The 16,273-nt window shown below is 32.2% G+C and overlaps 1 protein-coding gene across 1 annotated transcript in view; it reads right to left on the reverse strand.

Annotated features, from left to right (window-relative positions):
- GNAT3 (G protein subunit alpha transducin 3) overlaps positions 1-16,273 on the reverse strand; it is a 48,183-nt gene that overhangs the window by 23,334 nt on the left and 8,576 nt on the right. The window contains exons 2-3 of the mRNA XM_037836514.1: positions 6,633-6,675; positions 1,126-1,267 (exon numbers count right to left, since the gene is read on the reverse strand). Of these exons, the coding sequence (XP_037692442.1) occupies positions 1,126-1,267; positions 6,633-6,675 (185 nt within the window). The remainder of the gene's footprint in view (positions 1-1,125; positions 1,268-6,632; positions 6,676-16,273) is intronic.

A 16,273-nucleotide genomic window follows, 5' to 3' on the forward strand; every position in this document is an offset into this window, starting at 1 on the left:
GTCATGTGTTCCCTGCTTTGTAAACTATCTTCCCTAAGGACATACTTAGAATTTCCATATTCTCTGGTGTAAAAGTGCCAGGACTGAAGGGGATTTACCTTTTACCTTCAAAATTTTTGCATGAAAGACACTTCTTTCAATCTTGGTGGCTTCCACTGGTCCTTTACATGGTCTAACCCCAAGCTCTGATAGAAATGGGGAGTATAAATGTGACTATTTTATCTGTACTAACTATACTGTTCCTCTCTGTTTTTATTGTTCATATACCAAGGTATCTAAGAAGTACATTGGGAACAGTTCAATGGACATACTCCAGAGGTAAGGAACTGCTCATGGAAAGCTCATATAGAAATGGGTGAGTTCTTCCCATGGATTATATACAATTTTGTTATTTTTGAGAGGAGGTGGTAGCAGTCAACTATTATTCTTTGGAAAATACTATATGTTTAATTACCAACTAAAATAGTTTTATATGTTTGCACATAAATTGTATTAAAGTAAGTGGAGTGAAATAACTACATTATGAAAATGCAAACTAGAGAAAAAATGGAGTTATTCATATGCTACCTTATAACCCAAACTATAACTATTTGAGTATATATTGTATTCAAACATTTTATTTAATCACAAAATTTTTATTTTATTTTTAAAATTTAACATTATAAAATACACATGTCTATTGCCATATAATCTTTGTAGCAATCATTTGAATATTAATGGTAATTGTGTTATTAAAAATGAAAGATGTCTCCATAAAATGACTCATAACGATAGTAAGAAAGTAAATGTGGAAATGTTGCAGTTTGGAGTTTATACAATAACCACTGTTGTGTTTAGCAAACATGAGCACTATTTTTCTTAACTGCATGGTTCTATTTTGGTATTAGATTTGACCCCTAGGAAAACAATTAATGTTAAATAATAGTATAGCATACATTCAAAAAGAAAAGTTTCATTGACAGGAAATAGAAAATCTTACACTAATCAGAATCAATGGTTCAAAAATACATATTTCATATTCTTTAAAAAATGATATAGATTGGTACTGCAAACTTACTAAGTCATACTGATTTATGGCTCAAACTCCATTGTAGCATCTACAATTGTCATTAATTGCATACTTACTGCACTTCCGGGATTTACATAATCAATCCCAAGAGTAGTCATGGCTTTCACAATAGCTAAGATGGATTGCAAAGTATTACTGTAAATTACTGCTTTGAACTCCATGCATTCTTGCTCACTATAACCGTTCTTATGGATGATCCTGTAATTTAAACATGAAAGGCTTTTGTGAGTTGAACGATTGTAATGCTAAAGTGTATCAACAATAATTTGCTTGAATAAAACTACTGTATGTATTAAAAAGGAAGAATTTGTCCATATGTGTGTGCTAAATATGAACTATTTTACATCTTTGAATTTTTATTATCATAATCATTGAGGACAATGTTTTCTACCTGAGCTTCCCTTATCAAATAGGAAGACAACTAAGTATTCGTTCTGGCTAAACCACTTATTTAAAATAGGCAAATCATGAACATATTACTTATAAAGCTTACTCCTTTTCAGGAGAATTAATTTCCAGATTCCCAGGACAAAGATAAATGTACAGTGTTCTGGAACTTTTTATGCTGTTTACAACATGATTTCTATAGGAAGTGAAGTAATTTAGTAGAAATTTCATGTCTTTTCCTATCTCTTAAGACACACTGGAAAATAGAAGTGCCTGCTTTCTATTTTTGGCATTAACAAAAGCATCTTTTTTTTAATGCAGGTGATTGCCTGTTGTTAAATCCCTCGTCACTTCTCTGTGTACGTGCCAGTGAGTTCTCAAAGTTTAAATTGCCAGACACTTTATTGGCTGAACTCTTCTCTTCCTTCCACTCATTCAGTTAGAAGTCAATGTTTTACTAATAGTTTGGGAATAAGAGCTTAAAATAGATTGACCTATTACATATTTAATTTTTTTGCATGTGCTAATTACACTTTATTGCATATTTACTGCATATGTTCCTGCTCTTTTTCTGTTTTGTATTTTTTTATTGTTTTTGAAGTGCTTTGTGTTTTTTAAGGCAACATTTTTGGATGTCATATTAATAAGCATTTGTATTCTGTTTATATGGACTTATACTTGAGCACAGGAAAAAAAAAAACAGAAAACAGTAAAACAAAAAAAGAGTGCCTCCCAATGAACTAAAACCTTCCAATACAAGGATTCTGAAGTGAAAGAAGTATAAGCGATGTCTATATTTATTACTTAATGTTTCTTATATTTAATTACCAATAATTGCTCTATTTCTACTTTAAACATGACCATGATTGTCTCACGACATTAAACAATTAAATAAATTAATTAAATAGGCAAAGACTGTAGGAAAAATGCAGTAAAATATTCTAGTGGATAGATTAGAAAGGAGTGCATTAAAGAAAACCTAGTTTCCTGTCAAAAATTGAAATTGGAAAAGTATTTGACTTACTAAATGAAAGTGGTAATTAAGAATAAACTTGAGAGAATTTAGGGTCTCTGAGTGGAACAAGTTCTGACCCCTATCCCTTCATCAAAGGATGTAGAAACATCAATCACAAAGCAAAATGATAAAAACAGGGAAAAGAGTCCAGTTGAAGTTAGACTTTAAGAACATTAAGCAAAATGATTTCTCTAGGAGTTGCATAAATAAATTTTTGTGATATAGAGCTCTTTAGCTACAAGTTGTTTTCTAGGTCTGTTTAAATTAATAAACTTTACTAGCCACTTTTTGTAACATACTGCATTAGGCTCAGAAGATAAATGAATTATACAAATCTGTTACCTCAAATCAGATTGACTAGAGCTGCTCTGGCTCAATGTTGTAACTCCTAGATGCATTAATTAAAATTAAATAAAATTAAGAATTTAGGAATTTAGTTCCTCAGTCACATTAGCCATGTTTCAAGTGCTTAATAGCTATGTGTGGGTAGTGGCTACCAACCATACTGGACGGCACAGATATAGAACATTTCTATTATCACAGATAATTCTATAGAAGAGTATTGGATTAGAGGAAGAAAGAGCATGAAAAGAGTCAATACAGTGTAATAATTTTTAACAACAGAGTCTGCACATAGTAAAAGACAATAGAGATGAGAAAAGTGATAAGCTCTATTGGGGAGTGGATGTAAGGGACCAAGGAAGACTTTCTGGGAGTGGTGATACATCAGCTGGTTTTTCAAAGATGGTTATTTCCAGATGGTCAAAAGGAAAGATGTTACTCTAGGCAGAAGGATTAGTATGAACAAATAGAATGTTCCTTTTATCAAGCTTTCAATACATAGTATGTATTAGTTGTAAGCCTTTATATGTCTTATTTCATTATTCCGTATGATAAACCCTTTAAAGTAGGTAAAATTATCATGCACACTTTATAGGTAAGAGAAGTAGACACAGATAAATTAAGCAACTACCCCAACTTTGTCCAGTAGATGCCTGGTTCAACAAACTTAGTCTGATTTTAGAGCCCATGTTCTGGGCCACCAAGCTCTACTGCCTCATATAGTATGTTAGTCCATAGAATTATAAATATTCAGCATTGCTGAAGCAGAAGGAAGGAAGGGGGAAATTATGGGACCCAATGATGAAAAGTTAGGCTGGAGCAAGATTCCAAAGTGTCTGATGTATCATAGCAAGGAGTTTGGACCTAGTAATATCAGTGAAGAGTTCAATGCAGAGAAAAGATGCAATCATTTAAAAGGGGTTAGTTGGTGGCAGTGTGGATAACGCATTGAAAGGAAGAGTAGGTAGGTAAAAAAACTACTTAGAAAGATATTACATTAATCCAGGTCAGAAGTGATTTGGGTTTTGTACTAAGGCAGTAATTATGAGAATAAATTCTGTGTTTGAAGGCCTAAATTGTGTAGACTTGCCGTTACTTGATAAGAGGGTCAGGAGTCAGCATAATTTCACCTAGATTTCTTTCTTGGGAGGATGGTGTCCTTGTAATTAATAGTAGAGGAATGGAGGGTAGGTGGGGAGATAATTTTAATGTCATTTATTCTGATTTGGAGCTATTCATAGATGATAGAGGTGAATATAATTTTGTCCCTAGTTTAGACAGAGTTTATTTCTGGGCTTCAAAGAAATATTCATGGACAGTCAGCTTGGAGATAATATTGAAAATCTTTAGACTTTGGCAGTTTTCATTTGATAAAGGTATAGAGTAAATAAAGAGAGGACCTAGTACAGACATGAGGAACGTGTAAAACGTAGTCAAAAATTGGGGAGTGAAGAAGATAGAGTTAGAAGGAGAAATTGGGAGGGAGAGCCATCCTAAAAACTGAAGGAAAGTTTTAAGAGAGAAGGCCTAAAGTGTAAGTGGAATTAAATAAGGCCTAAAATGGCAATTATGAAATAATAACAACCTTTGTAAGAGTCGTTTCCATGACATTCTAGGTGTGAAAGTATGAAATAAATGTTGAAGAGTAAATGAAAAGTGGGAAACTAAAGAGAGCTACTTTATTGAGAAATGAAAGGAGGGATAAGGTAGTACCTAGAGAAAACATGTCTTTTTTAATATGGGCTTATTATATAAAATGTGAAAAGCATAGCAATATTCAAAATGAAGGACCAGTATAACTTAAATCTAATGGCTGAGAACAAATTTCTTTGAACTTTTGGTATAGGTTCTTCCATTTTTAAAAATGTATCTATTATGTCATAATTGTGATTATATGATGCAGTTTTGTATCCCAAATTTTCAGTTAAAGTATTTCCCATATTAAATATTTCTCATATATCATTTATAATGGCTGCATAGAATTTCCACAGAAGTATGAATACTCCATAATTCAGCAATCTTTTCTTAATGGTTTATTTTAATTTAAGGTATTTTATTTTCTCCCATATTTCATTATTATAAATAAGACTGATATAAACCTTTTTGAGCTTTAAATTACAATATTATTGAATATTCTTAAAAATGTATTTTTTCATCAATAGATCAATAAATATATTTCTTTCCAGCTCAGTGTGTATACTGCAAAAATTCTTCCTATAAATTTGTTGTAATACATAATTTTGCAAGTAGTAATGAGACACTCATTTTTCAAAATCTCATGATTATGCGATAATATTATTTGAAAAATATAGTTTGTTAATTTTCTAAGGTGATAAATATGTCATTATAACATTAACTTTTATTTATTTTATAATTAGTGAAGTTATACTAAAATATGTATTCAGTGGCTATTTGATTTTTGTCCCTAGTAAACTGAACCGAATGTTCATAGTTTTCTCACATTTATATTGGGCATTGTATTATTTCTCTTAGCAATCTATGGGTCTTTGTATAGTAAGATAGGCAATTATTAATCTATCATATTTATTATAGATTTTTTCTAGCTTTCTATTTTTTGTTTAATTTTATTTATGGTTTAATATAGGTAAACATTCTAATTTTTGTGTAGCCAAATTATTATGTCTTTGTTTACTGCATTTAAGCTTATAGAGAATGGAGAGATAAAAAGGATATGAGGGATTCAAGCATTATAACCTGAAAGAAAAAAAAGGTGAACACTATGGTGATGTTATGAGAGAGAGATAACTTGGGTGAAAGGATGGGCCAAGGAACTCAAGAGTAGAATGATGAGTACACAGGATAAAAGAGTCCTGTTCTTCAGGGATAAGAGGAAAGGTCAAAATTTTGGGGGCAGACGTAGGTGACTTAGTAAATAATAGCTTTAGGGGGTTGGTGTATACAAAAGATTGCAAAAGTGAGGCTTAAATATTAGGTGATAGGGAAATTTCATGACATTACCGGAAGAAGAAAAAACTGGAGGTTAGGATTGTAACCAGACAATTTCATCACTGACTGGGGGCACTCCCTCATATAATATGCTTCAAAGAACAAAGTCCTTAAATACATCATTTTTAATAAGCTCAAAATTGATTACCATTCTTCCATTAGAGCAACTATGATCCTTTAAAATTCTCTGGCAGTAACAGAGTCATTGGTTGTGCCTATTGATCTTCACTTCTCAATCACCATTTCATTCATTTAAACATTACATTGTTGAATTAGAGTAGTTTTGTGTTAATTTTTTCCTTATTAAAAATTAAGGCCTCTTGTTTCATTGTCAAGAGAAAAAGAAGTAGAGTAAATAAACACAAAAATCAATTGAAATACATGATAGTCATAACTTCGAATATACATTTCATTCCCAGGTAGGCAAAATGCCAATGAGGTTAAAATTATTGATTTCTCATAAATTAAAAAAGATCATTGGTTGACATATTCTGAAATGTTTGTGGTTTACATACCACAATATTAAAACCCTAGATCATTCCAAGAGCAATATATTTGATATGTATTTAGATAAATATATTTAAAAAGACAAATACTGCTTTTGGTATTTATTTTGTTGAAAAACAAGAAGTAAAATAAAAATAGAAATGTAAATATTCATCTGTTATACTTCTGTAAAAGGGTGGGAGGAATATTTGCACAGGAAATGTGACAGTTCTACCACTCCCTGCAATTTAAAAGAGGCAATCAGTTTTTTTCCTAAAGTATTTATTTTAAGAATGGCCAGACATCAAATAATCAACATCAATATTATCATCAAATACTAAACATGTAAAATAGTTGTATACCTACTTCATTTGTTTAACAATGGTACTTTTTCCAGATTCTCCTGCTCCTGCAACAGAAAGATGCAAGTGTTGTCAGCAAATACACCAAATCCATATAGATATTAAAACATGTGACTATCACTTTGTCATTGGTAAATCTAACAGACAAGTGTCCTATGTAATGAAGGAGTGTAATCTCTCTGTCAAGTACCAAAAAGTATTAGCTGTATACTTTCCAGGATAGCAGAAAAGAATAAAATTCCCACTCATTTATGCAAGATCCAGAAAGAGACCTGGCTTCAAAGTGGAGTGTGTCTTTTTAAAGACAGCAGAATATATTATCATGGAAGATCTCCAGCATTGTGTTTGAACATAATTTGGAAAGCTTTGTATCTCCTAGTTTTGCCACTCATGGAAAATGGTTTATAACTTTATCGTCCCTAGATCACTCTCATTCTCTCAGAATGTCTACCCATGTATTCCATTGGTTAAATAGTAAGGGGATAAAAACCCATTAGGCTATAAACCTTTATTTCCAGAAGAGTTCAAAGCCTATTCTGATGGAAGGATGGGCTTTGGTCTTCATCATGTTTACTTTGGCACACAGCTTAATTTCTTCTGTTTAAATAAAAGAAGGTTGTTAATAACATTAAGCAAATCTAAGGAGCCTGTGGTTAAAAATCCTGTGGTGGCATCTCAAAATGGGTAATACATGCCCAGAACAGTGGTGGGGGCAGCAGTAACAACATGCAGCAGCTTGCTGCATTTATCTAGAACATCTATTTTAGTTGATAGGCCATTTAAAACTTTATTTTGATATTAATTCTGTATACATAATATAGACAAAAATAAGTCACATGATCTTTTAAAGAAAATATGAATCTTTAGTTAAAAATCAATGGTTGTTTCTAACATTGTCTCAAGGATATTTCTTGAGTCTCCTTTAGCATTAGGGAGTATTTCTTTGGAAAATGAAAACCCAGAAGGACTGAAATGAAGTGTGATGATCTAGGTTTGAGATTTGTCTCTCTCTCTCTCTCTCTCTCTCTCTCTCTCTCTCTCTCTCTCTCTGTGTGTGTGTGTGTGTGTGTGTGTAGCCTCTTAATTTCCTCATCTATAAACTGAGGATACTTATCTTATAAGATTGTTTGGAGACTAATGACACAGTAAGCATGAAATTCTTTGCAAACTATAGTGCAAAATACAAAGCTTAAGCAATGTTTTCTCAGAATCCAAGAATCTAAAAATCATTGCAAAGTTTCCTAAAGATAAGTCTAATATCCTATTAGAGGCGTAAAACCCTACATGTAGGACACTGTAGTAATTGAGGCCCATAAAAAAAAGAACATCAACTCATCTCACAGTATAACTTAAAATTAGTTTGGAATGGGGCATAAATTTATATATAAAACTAAAACTACAAAATTTCTAGTGGAAAATGTAGATGAAAAGTCTCTGAAACCTTGAACTGGCCAAATTTTTCTTACATAAGACAAAAACAAAACAAAACAAACATGAACCAACCAAAAAGCAAAAAATTGCTAAATTGGACTCTATCATAGTTAAAACTGCTTGCTCTTCAAAAGGCATTGTGAAGAAAATGAAAAGGCAAAGCACTGACTAGGAGAAAATATTTACAACATTATATATTAGACAAAGGATAATATCCAGATATAAAAAGAATTCTTCCAAGTCCATAATAAGAAGACAACTCAATAAAAAAATCGGCAAAAAAGGTAATGACATTTGACAAAGTAAAATATACATGTGGCCTATAAGCACATAAAAGATGTCCAACCTCAGTAGTCCTCAGGGAAATGCAAATTAAAACTACAATGAGATACTATTATACACCAATTAGAATGACTAAAATTAAAAGACTCAGAACACCAGGTGTTTCCTAGTCTGCCTTCTCTCTTTTTTTTCCTTAACAATTATCCTTTCTACATGCTTCTAAATGATTTACATATTGTTTTAAATGTTTCCTGTCTTTCTTCCATTAGCAAATGTAAATACAAGGGTAGGGGTCTTTGCCTATTTTGTTCACTGATGTATCCCAAACACTTAAAACAGGGCCTAATTTATAGTAAGATCTTAATGAAGCAAATCCATTCTTTAAACTCATAAATCATAAAAAAAATTTTTTGCTCTTTGTCCTATATATCATTTTTCTCATAGAAATTGATTTGCATAATTTGCAAAGTTTTCCTAAGACATGATTAACAGATATAGATATGCCTAAATTTAATTATATTTCATAGCAAATTTGTCTTGCCCCAGGCATATCTAAATATATCTGGTTTATGCAGTTTTCTGAAACAGCTGCCCCATATATGATATTGAGGATACGAAAGTGGTGAAGTATGTGAAATAATGTTTCACTGCCTGGTGATGATAAACCTCTAGAATACTTTTCATTATGGTTTTATGCAAGTTTGGTCTATAAAGAGAGTGAAACTTGACAAGAGAGCTGATGAATTTCTTAATATTTCCTACACAGATGTTAGTTAACATAATCAAACGTGAGCTGATAGATTGGGCGTAATTATCTAATTCAATAGGGGCTACTAGGCTCAAGAATGAAACAATTTGAGAATAAAATAAAATCACATTAAAATGTCACCTCATCTATTTTCAGAAGACAACTGACTATATTATTTCACATGGATGAGCATTATTTATTTGTGAGAGTGGCAAAGCAAGTCAGTGAGTTTTTCACAATATACTGGTTTGCTGGCTTTAGGTAATAAGCTATTTCAGACCTCCAGAATGTGTAACACTTTGAAAGGACTGTTTATAGTAAGATTATAAAGCTGCCCTTGATAAGTTTTCTTTTAAAATCTCCAACAATAGAAGTGAATGTTAGAAATTACAGCACCATCTTCCATGGGTGACACATTTGAAGAATATCTCACTTCTCTAAATATCTTTCATTTTTACTTATTGTAGGATTATGGGATTTGGGAGGGAAGTCAGTGGGACTCAGTAGGAACTTGACTACTTGTACCTGAAGGTTTATTTGATGTTGTATTTGTATAACCAGAATAGAAATATTGAAACAAACAAACAAACTTCAGAGAAAATCTGACACCTTAATCTGACTAGCAATTAAATTTCCTTTATTAGTGCTATATCTCCAAAATCTCATGTGTTTATCATTTGGGACTCCATTCCAAAGTTATTTCAGAAATAAGTTACTGATTCCCATTCTCACAGTGATTCTAGGTTTTAGTTCATAAGGAGCATTCCATTCTTGCAGGATTATATCATGTTGCAGAGCCAATTACAGACACCAAAACAGCACATTCACATATGCTGAGAGTGTCCTAAAATTGTCTCATCCTTCCAAATTATGGTCATCACTAAAATTAATTTGGGAATCAAAGGGTAACAAGGGAATGTTAACAGGGTATGCATTTATTTCTTTGCTGTAGATAATGCTTCAAATAAATATTTAAATTTATAATTAATTCATACTTTGCTACTCAAATTATTTTTATTGTTAATAAGAATAAATTAGGGATTTTATTCCACCTTTTAATTCACACACACTCATTTCTGACTTTGACTTTGTGTCTTGATCTCCTCTTTTATAAAATTGGATTGTTAGTACCTACTTCTCAGGGTTTAGGAGGATTAAGTTAAGGATATTAAAATATCCTTCTATAAAATACTCCATAAAATATAGTAAGCTGTCAATTATTTTTAAAGCTACATGATATCTGTACCTTTAACTGAACTTCAAATGAATGTACATAAGACTTCATTGTTCCTTTGGTAAAACTTGTTAAAATGGGCAAGATGAGAATACAGACTTTGTCTTCTAATCATACATAAGATTTTGGTAGGTGGTCTTAAAAAGCACATACTTGTAGAATTGGAAGAAATCTTAGAAATCAACCAAGTATGCAGAGCTCTTCTTTCTATGTATGAGGAAAATGAGTCCAGAGAGATTATGATACTCATCCAAAGTCCTGGATCATTGACCTTAGCACAAAGAAACTATGTCTCCTGACTCCTGGTTTAATGCTATGTCACATTGCTTTCTTTTTAGGTATTCACCGGTAATGTGAATGTGAAAATGGTTTCAACAGCTGAAACATCAAACTTCATTTTATAAATTATTTTGAAAGCAGTGTACTCTCATGCACATGTTGTGTGATATCTGCTTGTGAACCATAGGTAGAATGTTGGCATGAAGGATTCTTAGGGTAGTCCTTTTTGAACCTGCTTTGACTCCCCTCAATTCCACTCACTATTTCTCCTTTTGGAACATCAACAAAAGTCTCTGCCTCTTCCACATTGCATTCCCTCAAACAGTCTGAACTCAGGATAGGAAAATGGAATAGGCATAGTCATGTTTCAGAAATAAATAAACATGGGCTTGCACTTATTTCTGACTTTGCCTATATGTCTTGATCAAATTTAATCTCCCTGAGTCAGTTTGCTCTTATATAAAATTGGGTTGTTGATACCTACTTTTAGGGTTTGGATGGGTTAAATTAAGGAAACTAAAATACCTAAAACATTCTATAACATACAGTGAGCTCTCAGTGTTTTCTCTTATTTGAAGAATGCTCTCACATCTTTTTTAAAGGACTTCAACTTTAATATGTTCCATTTCTTTAATACCATGTCCATGTTTAAAATTGGTACTGAAAATCGTGAAATAGATAGAGGGGATTTATAAACAGCACTGACATTCTGATGTAGTAGGTGAAGGAGGCAACCCAGAACTGCTTCACTCTTTATTGCTGTTTTTAAACAGAACACTTTTCTTAATAGGGGCCAGGATTAGTTTGCCATTTTTCTTGATTTTCCTCATATTTTTATCACACTTTTTACCTATCTTAAGCTTGTAGTAGTTAGACTTTCCCTAATTTTTTTTTCCACATCAACTCATAATAAGCAAATTCTCTCACATACCACCTGGGTATATTTAATTTTGAACTTAAATACATCTCTGTTAAAAAAAATCTATTTTGCTAAATTGGCCCAAGCATTTCTGCTAGTTGAGATCACTTGGAATTTTTAGTTTGTTATCTGTCATTTTATCCTTCCAAACTCAGAATTTAACTCAAGTTTGAAATGTGTACCTCATCCACCTTCAGCCAAAGCCTTGATGAGAGGGTTGAAGAGAAGGTCAAGGGCAGAAAACTGCCCTACCCTAGAGTCTGCTGTTTTAACAGGAAACCCATTAATCCTAATTAAACTTTGTTCACTACCTGTAGTCATCAAAACAAAATGTTCACAATTAAGTATGACAACTATCAGTTTTTATAGATTTTATTTTCCAGGTTTAGAGAATTTCCTTCTACTCATAGTTTGATAAGAGTTTTTATCAGGATTGGATAAAGATATTTATCTTTTTAAGAAAAGTTTCAAATCTCATGAAATAATCATGATTTTTCTCCTTCAGTTTGATAATATGGCAAATATCAGGAATTGATGTTCTAAGAGTATTTCAACATTGCATTTCTGGAGATTAATCCAGTTCTGTCTTGCCTTTCATTTTTAACATTTTATGCATAGCTGGAGTCAGTATGCTAATAATTGGTTTTGGCTTTAGTATCAATATTTCTGAGGGAGCTTGGCCTGTCATTGTTTTTGTCAAATGTTGTTATCAAGGCTATCAAGTAAATTGAGAATAATTTGTTGAAAGAATTTAAGTAATTTTGAAATGATCCATTCATTGAGCATTTCAGAGAACTCACTTGCATTGCAACATGGCTCTGAGGTTTGATTTGCACAAATTTTTTTTTAATTAAATTCAGTTTTATTGAAATATATTCACATACTATACAATCATCCATGGTGTACAATCAACTGTTCACAGTATGATCATATAGTTATGCATTCATCACCACAATCTATTTCTGAACATTTTCCTTACATCAGAAAGAATCACAATAAGAATAAAAAATAAAAGTAAAAAAGAACCCTCAAATCACCCCCCCCATCCCACCCTATTTTTCATTTAGTTTTGTCCCCATTTTTCTGCTCCTCCATCCATACACTAGATAAAGGGAGTGTGATCCACAAGGTTTTCACAGTCACACTGCTACCCCTTATAAGCTACATTGTTACACAATCATCTACAGGATTCCAGACTACTGTGTTGGAGTTTGATAGTTTCAGGTATTTACTTCCAGCTATTACAATATATTAAAACCTAAGAGGTGCTATCTATATGCACAAATGTTTTTAACTGCTGATACAATTTCCTGAATTATAGAAATATTGAGGTTTTCTGTTTTTCCTTTAGTCACTTTTCATTTGTTGCATATTCAAGTAATTTCTCAATTTATGTTTTCAAGTTTATTAGCATTGTTTTTTTTAACATTCTCTTATCATCAGAGTTACTCTGATACAGGTGTTTGTCACTTTATTTATTCTTAATATCATCTGTTGTTGCTTCCTTTCTTCTTGGTTAATCTTGCCAGAGTTTTGTCTTATCTTTTGAAATAGCCATATTTGTTTGGCTTTGTTAATCCTCTTTATTGAATGATTATCTTTTCTTCCCTTATTCCTTATTTTTTTCATGCTCTATATTCATTTGGAAGATGTAAGCTCTATGTTTATTTTTCTAATGGACACACTGGAAAATTTAACATGTTTATTTAATAATGTATAAAATTTATATATGTATCTTCAATCTGAATAATAGAAGCACCTTATAACACTTTATCTTAAATTATTATTCCTAATTTATATATTAATTTCATCCAATATTTTAGTTCTAGCTTGTTTTCCTCTTCCCCACAAATTAGGCCACAGGGTAATGTTTCACACAGTCAATGTTTGCTTAGTTTTGTTCACTTATTTTCCAATATTTTGCTTACTACTGCTTTGATCTCCGTCCTTACATTTTTGGTCATTTTTTCTCGAGTGTCATTTGAGATCAAATCCATCACATTTTGTTTATTTTAAAGTAAGTTTATTATTCCTTCATTTGTGAAAAATAATTTGAGTAGAGAATATAAAGTTGACAGTTATTGTCTTATAGTGCATTGAAGATGCAATTGTACTGTCTTATAGCTTCCACTGCTGCCAAAAATGAATTAAGTCATTGATCTAATGTCCTTTTTCTTTGGCTACTTTTAAGATAGTATCCCTTTTTAGGATTTCACAGTTTTACTATATGTCTAGATAGGAATTTCATTTTCATGTGCTTAGAATTAAATGGGATTTTTATTTATGAAAAAAGATTTTCCAACAATTCTGAAACATTCTCAGATGTTTTCTCCTCAAATATTAATTCTCTCCCATTCTCTGAATATCACCTTCTGTAATATTAATTAGATTCATATGGCATCCATTCAATCTTCCATGCAACTTTATGACTGTCTCTTGTTAAAGGAACATTGTATACAAATATGAATATATCACCTTAAGAATTTATAACCACAAGCCCATGCCCAGATTTTTCAGTCGGAATTTGCACTATCTTGTGATCCTAATAACTTCAGATAAAGAATTAAGATTAAAGTGATCCTGAGTGCCATTAAAGTGATCTACAAGTGCCATTAATACTCAATGGCACTTGTAGAAACAAAGTAAATAATTTCTCCAGGAACTCAAGTCTAATCCAGGTCTTAAGGAATCCCCACAAATCAAGTTTCAATGAAAATGAATAAATCATAGTCAAAAATCATACCAAAAATACAAGGAAACAATACATCTTGAGTGAGAACCGGTGTAGACAATAGACAGCAGGAATAGATACAGATCGTCTTCAGAAAGTGAATTTTTCAAACACAGAATGTGAAATAACTGTGTTTAATATGTTTTTATAGAAATAAAAGGGAAGCTTCATAATCTGAGAAGAAACTACAAAGAATGCTTAAACAAATATGAAAAGAAAACAAACAGAACTTCTGTAGTTGAAAACTATAATACATCCCATATGTTTGTTGCTTCTTAAAAAGAAAAGGGTCCCAAAGTCTTCATCTTATAGACCTGCCTGGAAGAAGGGTGCCCGGACAACCTATTTTTTCCCGCTTGGATAGCCCGGAGTGAAAAAAAAACCCAGTTCTGGAAAGGAGAGAAAAAATCTTCAACTTTCCTTTACATGGAAGAGACGAGCACATTGTAGGTACTCTGTAACAGCTGATGAATGAATAAATGAGTGAGAAGTGGAAAAATAAACCCTGGATTTTAATCTAAAAGTTCTGTCCGAGGTTGTGCCAGTACCTATTCAACCGGGAAACGCCCATTTCTGCCAGGCTCCAACTTCCTCATAATGCAATCTACTTTGCTGCCCACGCAAGTGCACCCTAACCTCTCAGAGGACTAGAGCCAACACTGTTACATCCTGAAATAGCAAAAAACAAGAGAAGTATTTTCTTTTCTGCTTGATGAGGTTCTCTGATTAACTCTAAGAAGTTTCTTAATTGAAAGTGCGGGCTTATTTCTATGTGAAGATCTAACGTCTTTGTTTTTTGTGGACTTTTCCTATTGTTAAAGAGTAATTCCTGACGCTTTTTATGCCCAACTCCTCACTTCTCTGCCAATAGGTGCAGAACTTGATGACCTTGAACAAGTGTGTACAAAAGAACATGCGCAGCTTCAAAGCTTGTTTCAAAAGAAAATAACTGTGTGACCTAGGACAGCCTGTCTGCTTCCATCCGTGCTAGATTCGATTGGCCTTCTGTACCGGGAATGTGAGAATTAGGCTTTTTAACATTATTTTTCAGTATGATAACAGTATTGCTTCACTTACGCCTGGCATCAGAACTACACGTTTCTCATTTTGACCTTAACAATTGCACTTAGTAGGAAACTGAATCATAAACTGGCTAATATTCAGCACCTTTCGAATATTTGAGGGAAAAAAAACCTGGTCTAATACACATTTAGTTTTTCATTTAATTAGATTCTCTAGAGTCTATCATTGTGTTAATTTTGGAAAGAAACGGTTTGGGAAATACCATCAGCTCTGACAGAAATCTTTTCACCAAATATGACTCAGCCATAATTTCTATAGAGAATGAGATGAGACTCACCCACTCAAATATTGACATATTTTGCAAACCCAATATTCCTTCCATATGAATTTACATAGCAGTATAGATTTGAATGTCTAGCATGGAGCTGGGTGTATGGAGACCTAGTTTCCAATTCCACCTGTGGTGCTTGCTTGCCTTGTGATCCTGGCCAAAATATGTAATCTATTGCTCATCAGTGTAAAATACTAAAAATGAAGATGTAAGATTGTAGACAATATCTGATATCCCTTCAACCTCTAAAATTTTGTCTATACCATTCCACCTTGATTTTTATCACTAAGAAACAGTTTGTTGGCTGATGAATTTTATGTTTTTGTCCAAAAATGAATATTAATCCATTGTGTGCTTGTTTTTCCAAAACTTTTAATTTTGATAATTTGCAAACCTACAGAAGTTTGGAAAATAGTACATTTAAAGTTTGTGTTATGTAACTTTCACCTTTACCAATTATTAATACTTTTTCATATTGTTTTCTTTCTCCCATATATATACATGAATATATATACACACACATCACATCTATACATATCCATATAAATATACATATATAGGTACATATATACACTTATGTACATATATGCATAAGTATATGTACATATGTTACATTTCACTTTGTTGAATGTTTTGAAAACAATCAAGATTCTTGGCCCATAATACT

The sequence above is a fragment of the Choloepus didactylus genome, chromosome 5 (genome assembly GCF_015220235.1).
Source record: "Choloepus didactylus isolate mChoDid1 chromosome 5, mChoDid1.pri, whole genome shotgun sequence".
Taxonomy (NCBI): domain Eukaryota; kingdom Metazoa; phylum Chordata; class Mammalia; order Pilosa; family Megalonychidae; genus Choloepus; species Choloepus didactylus.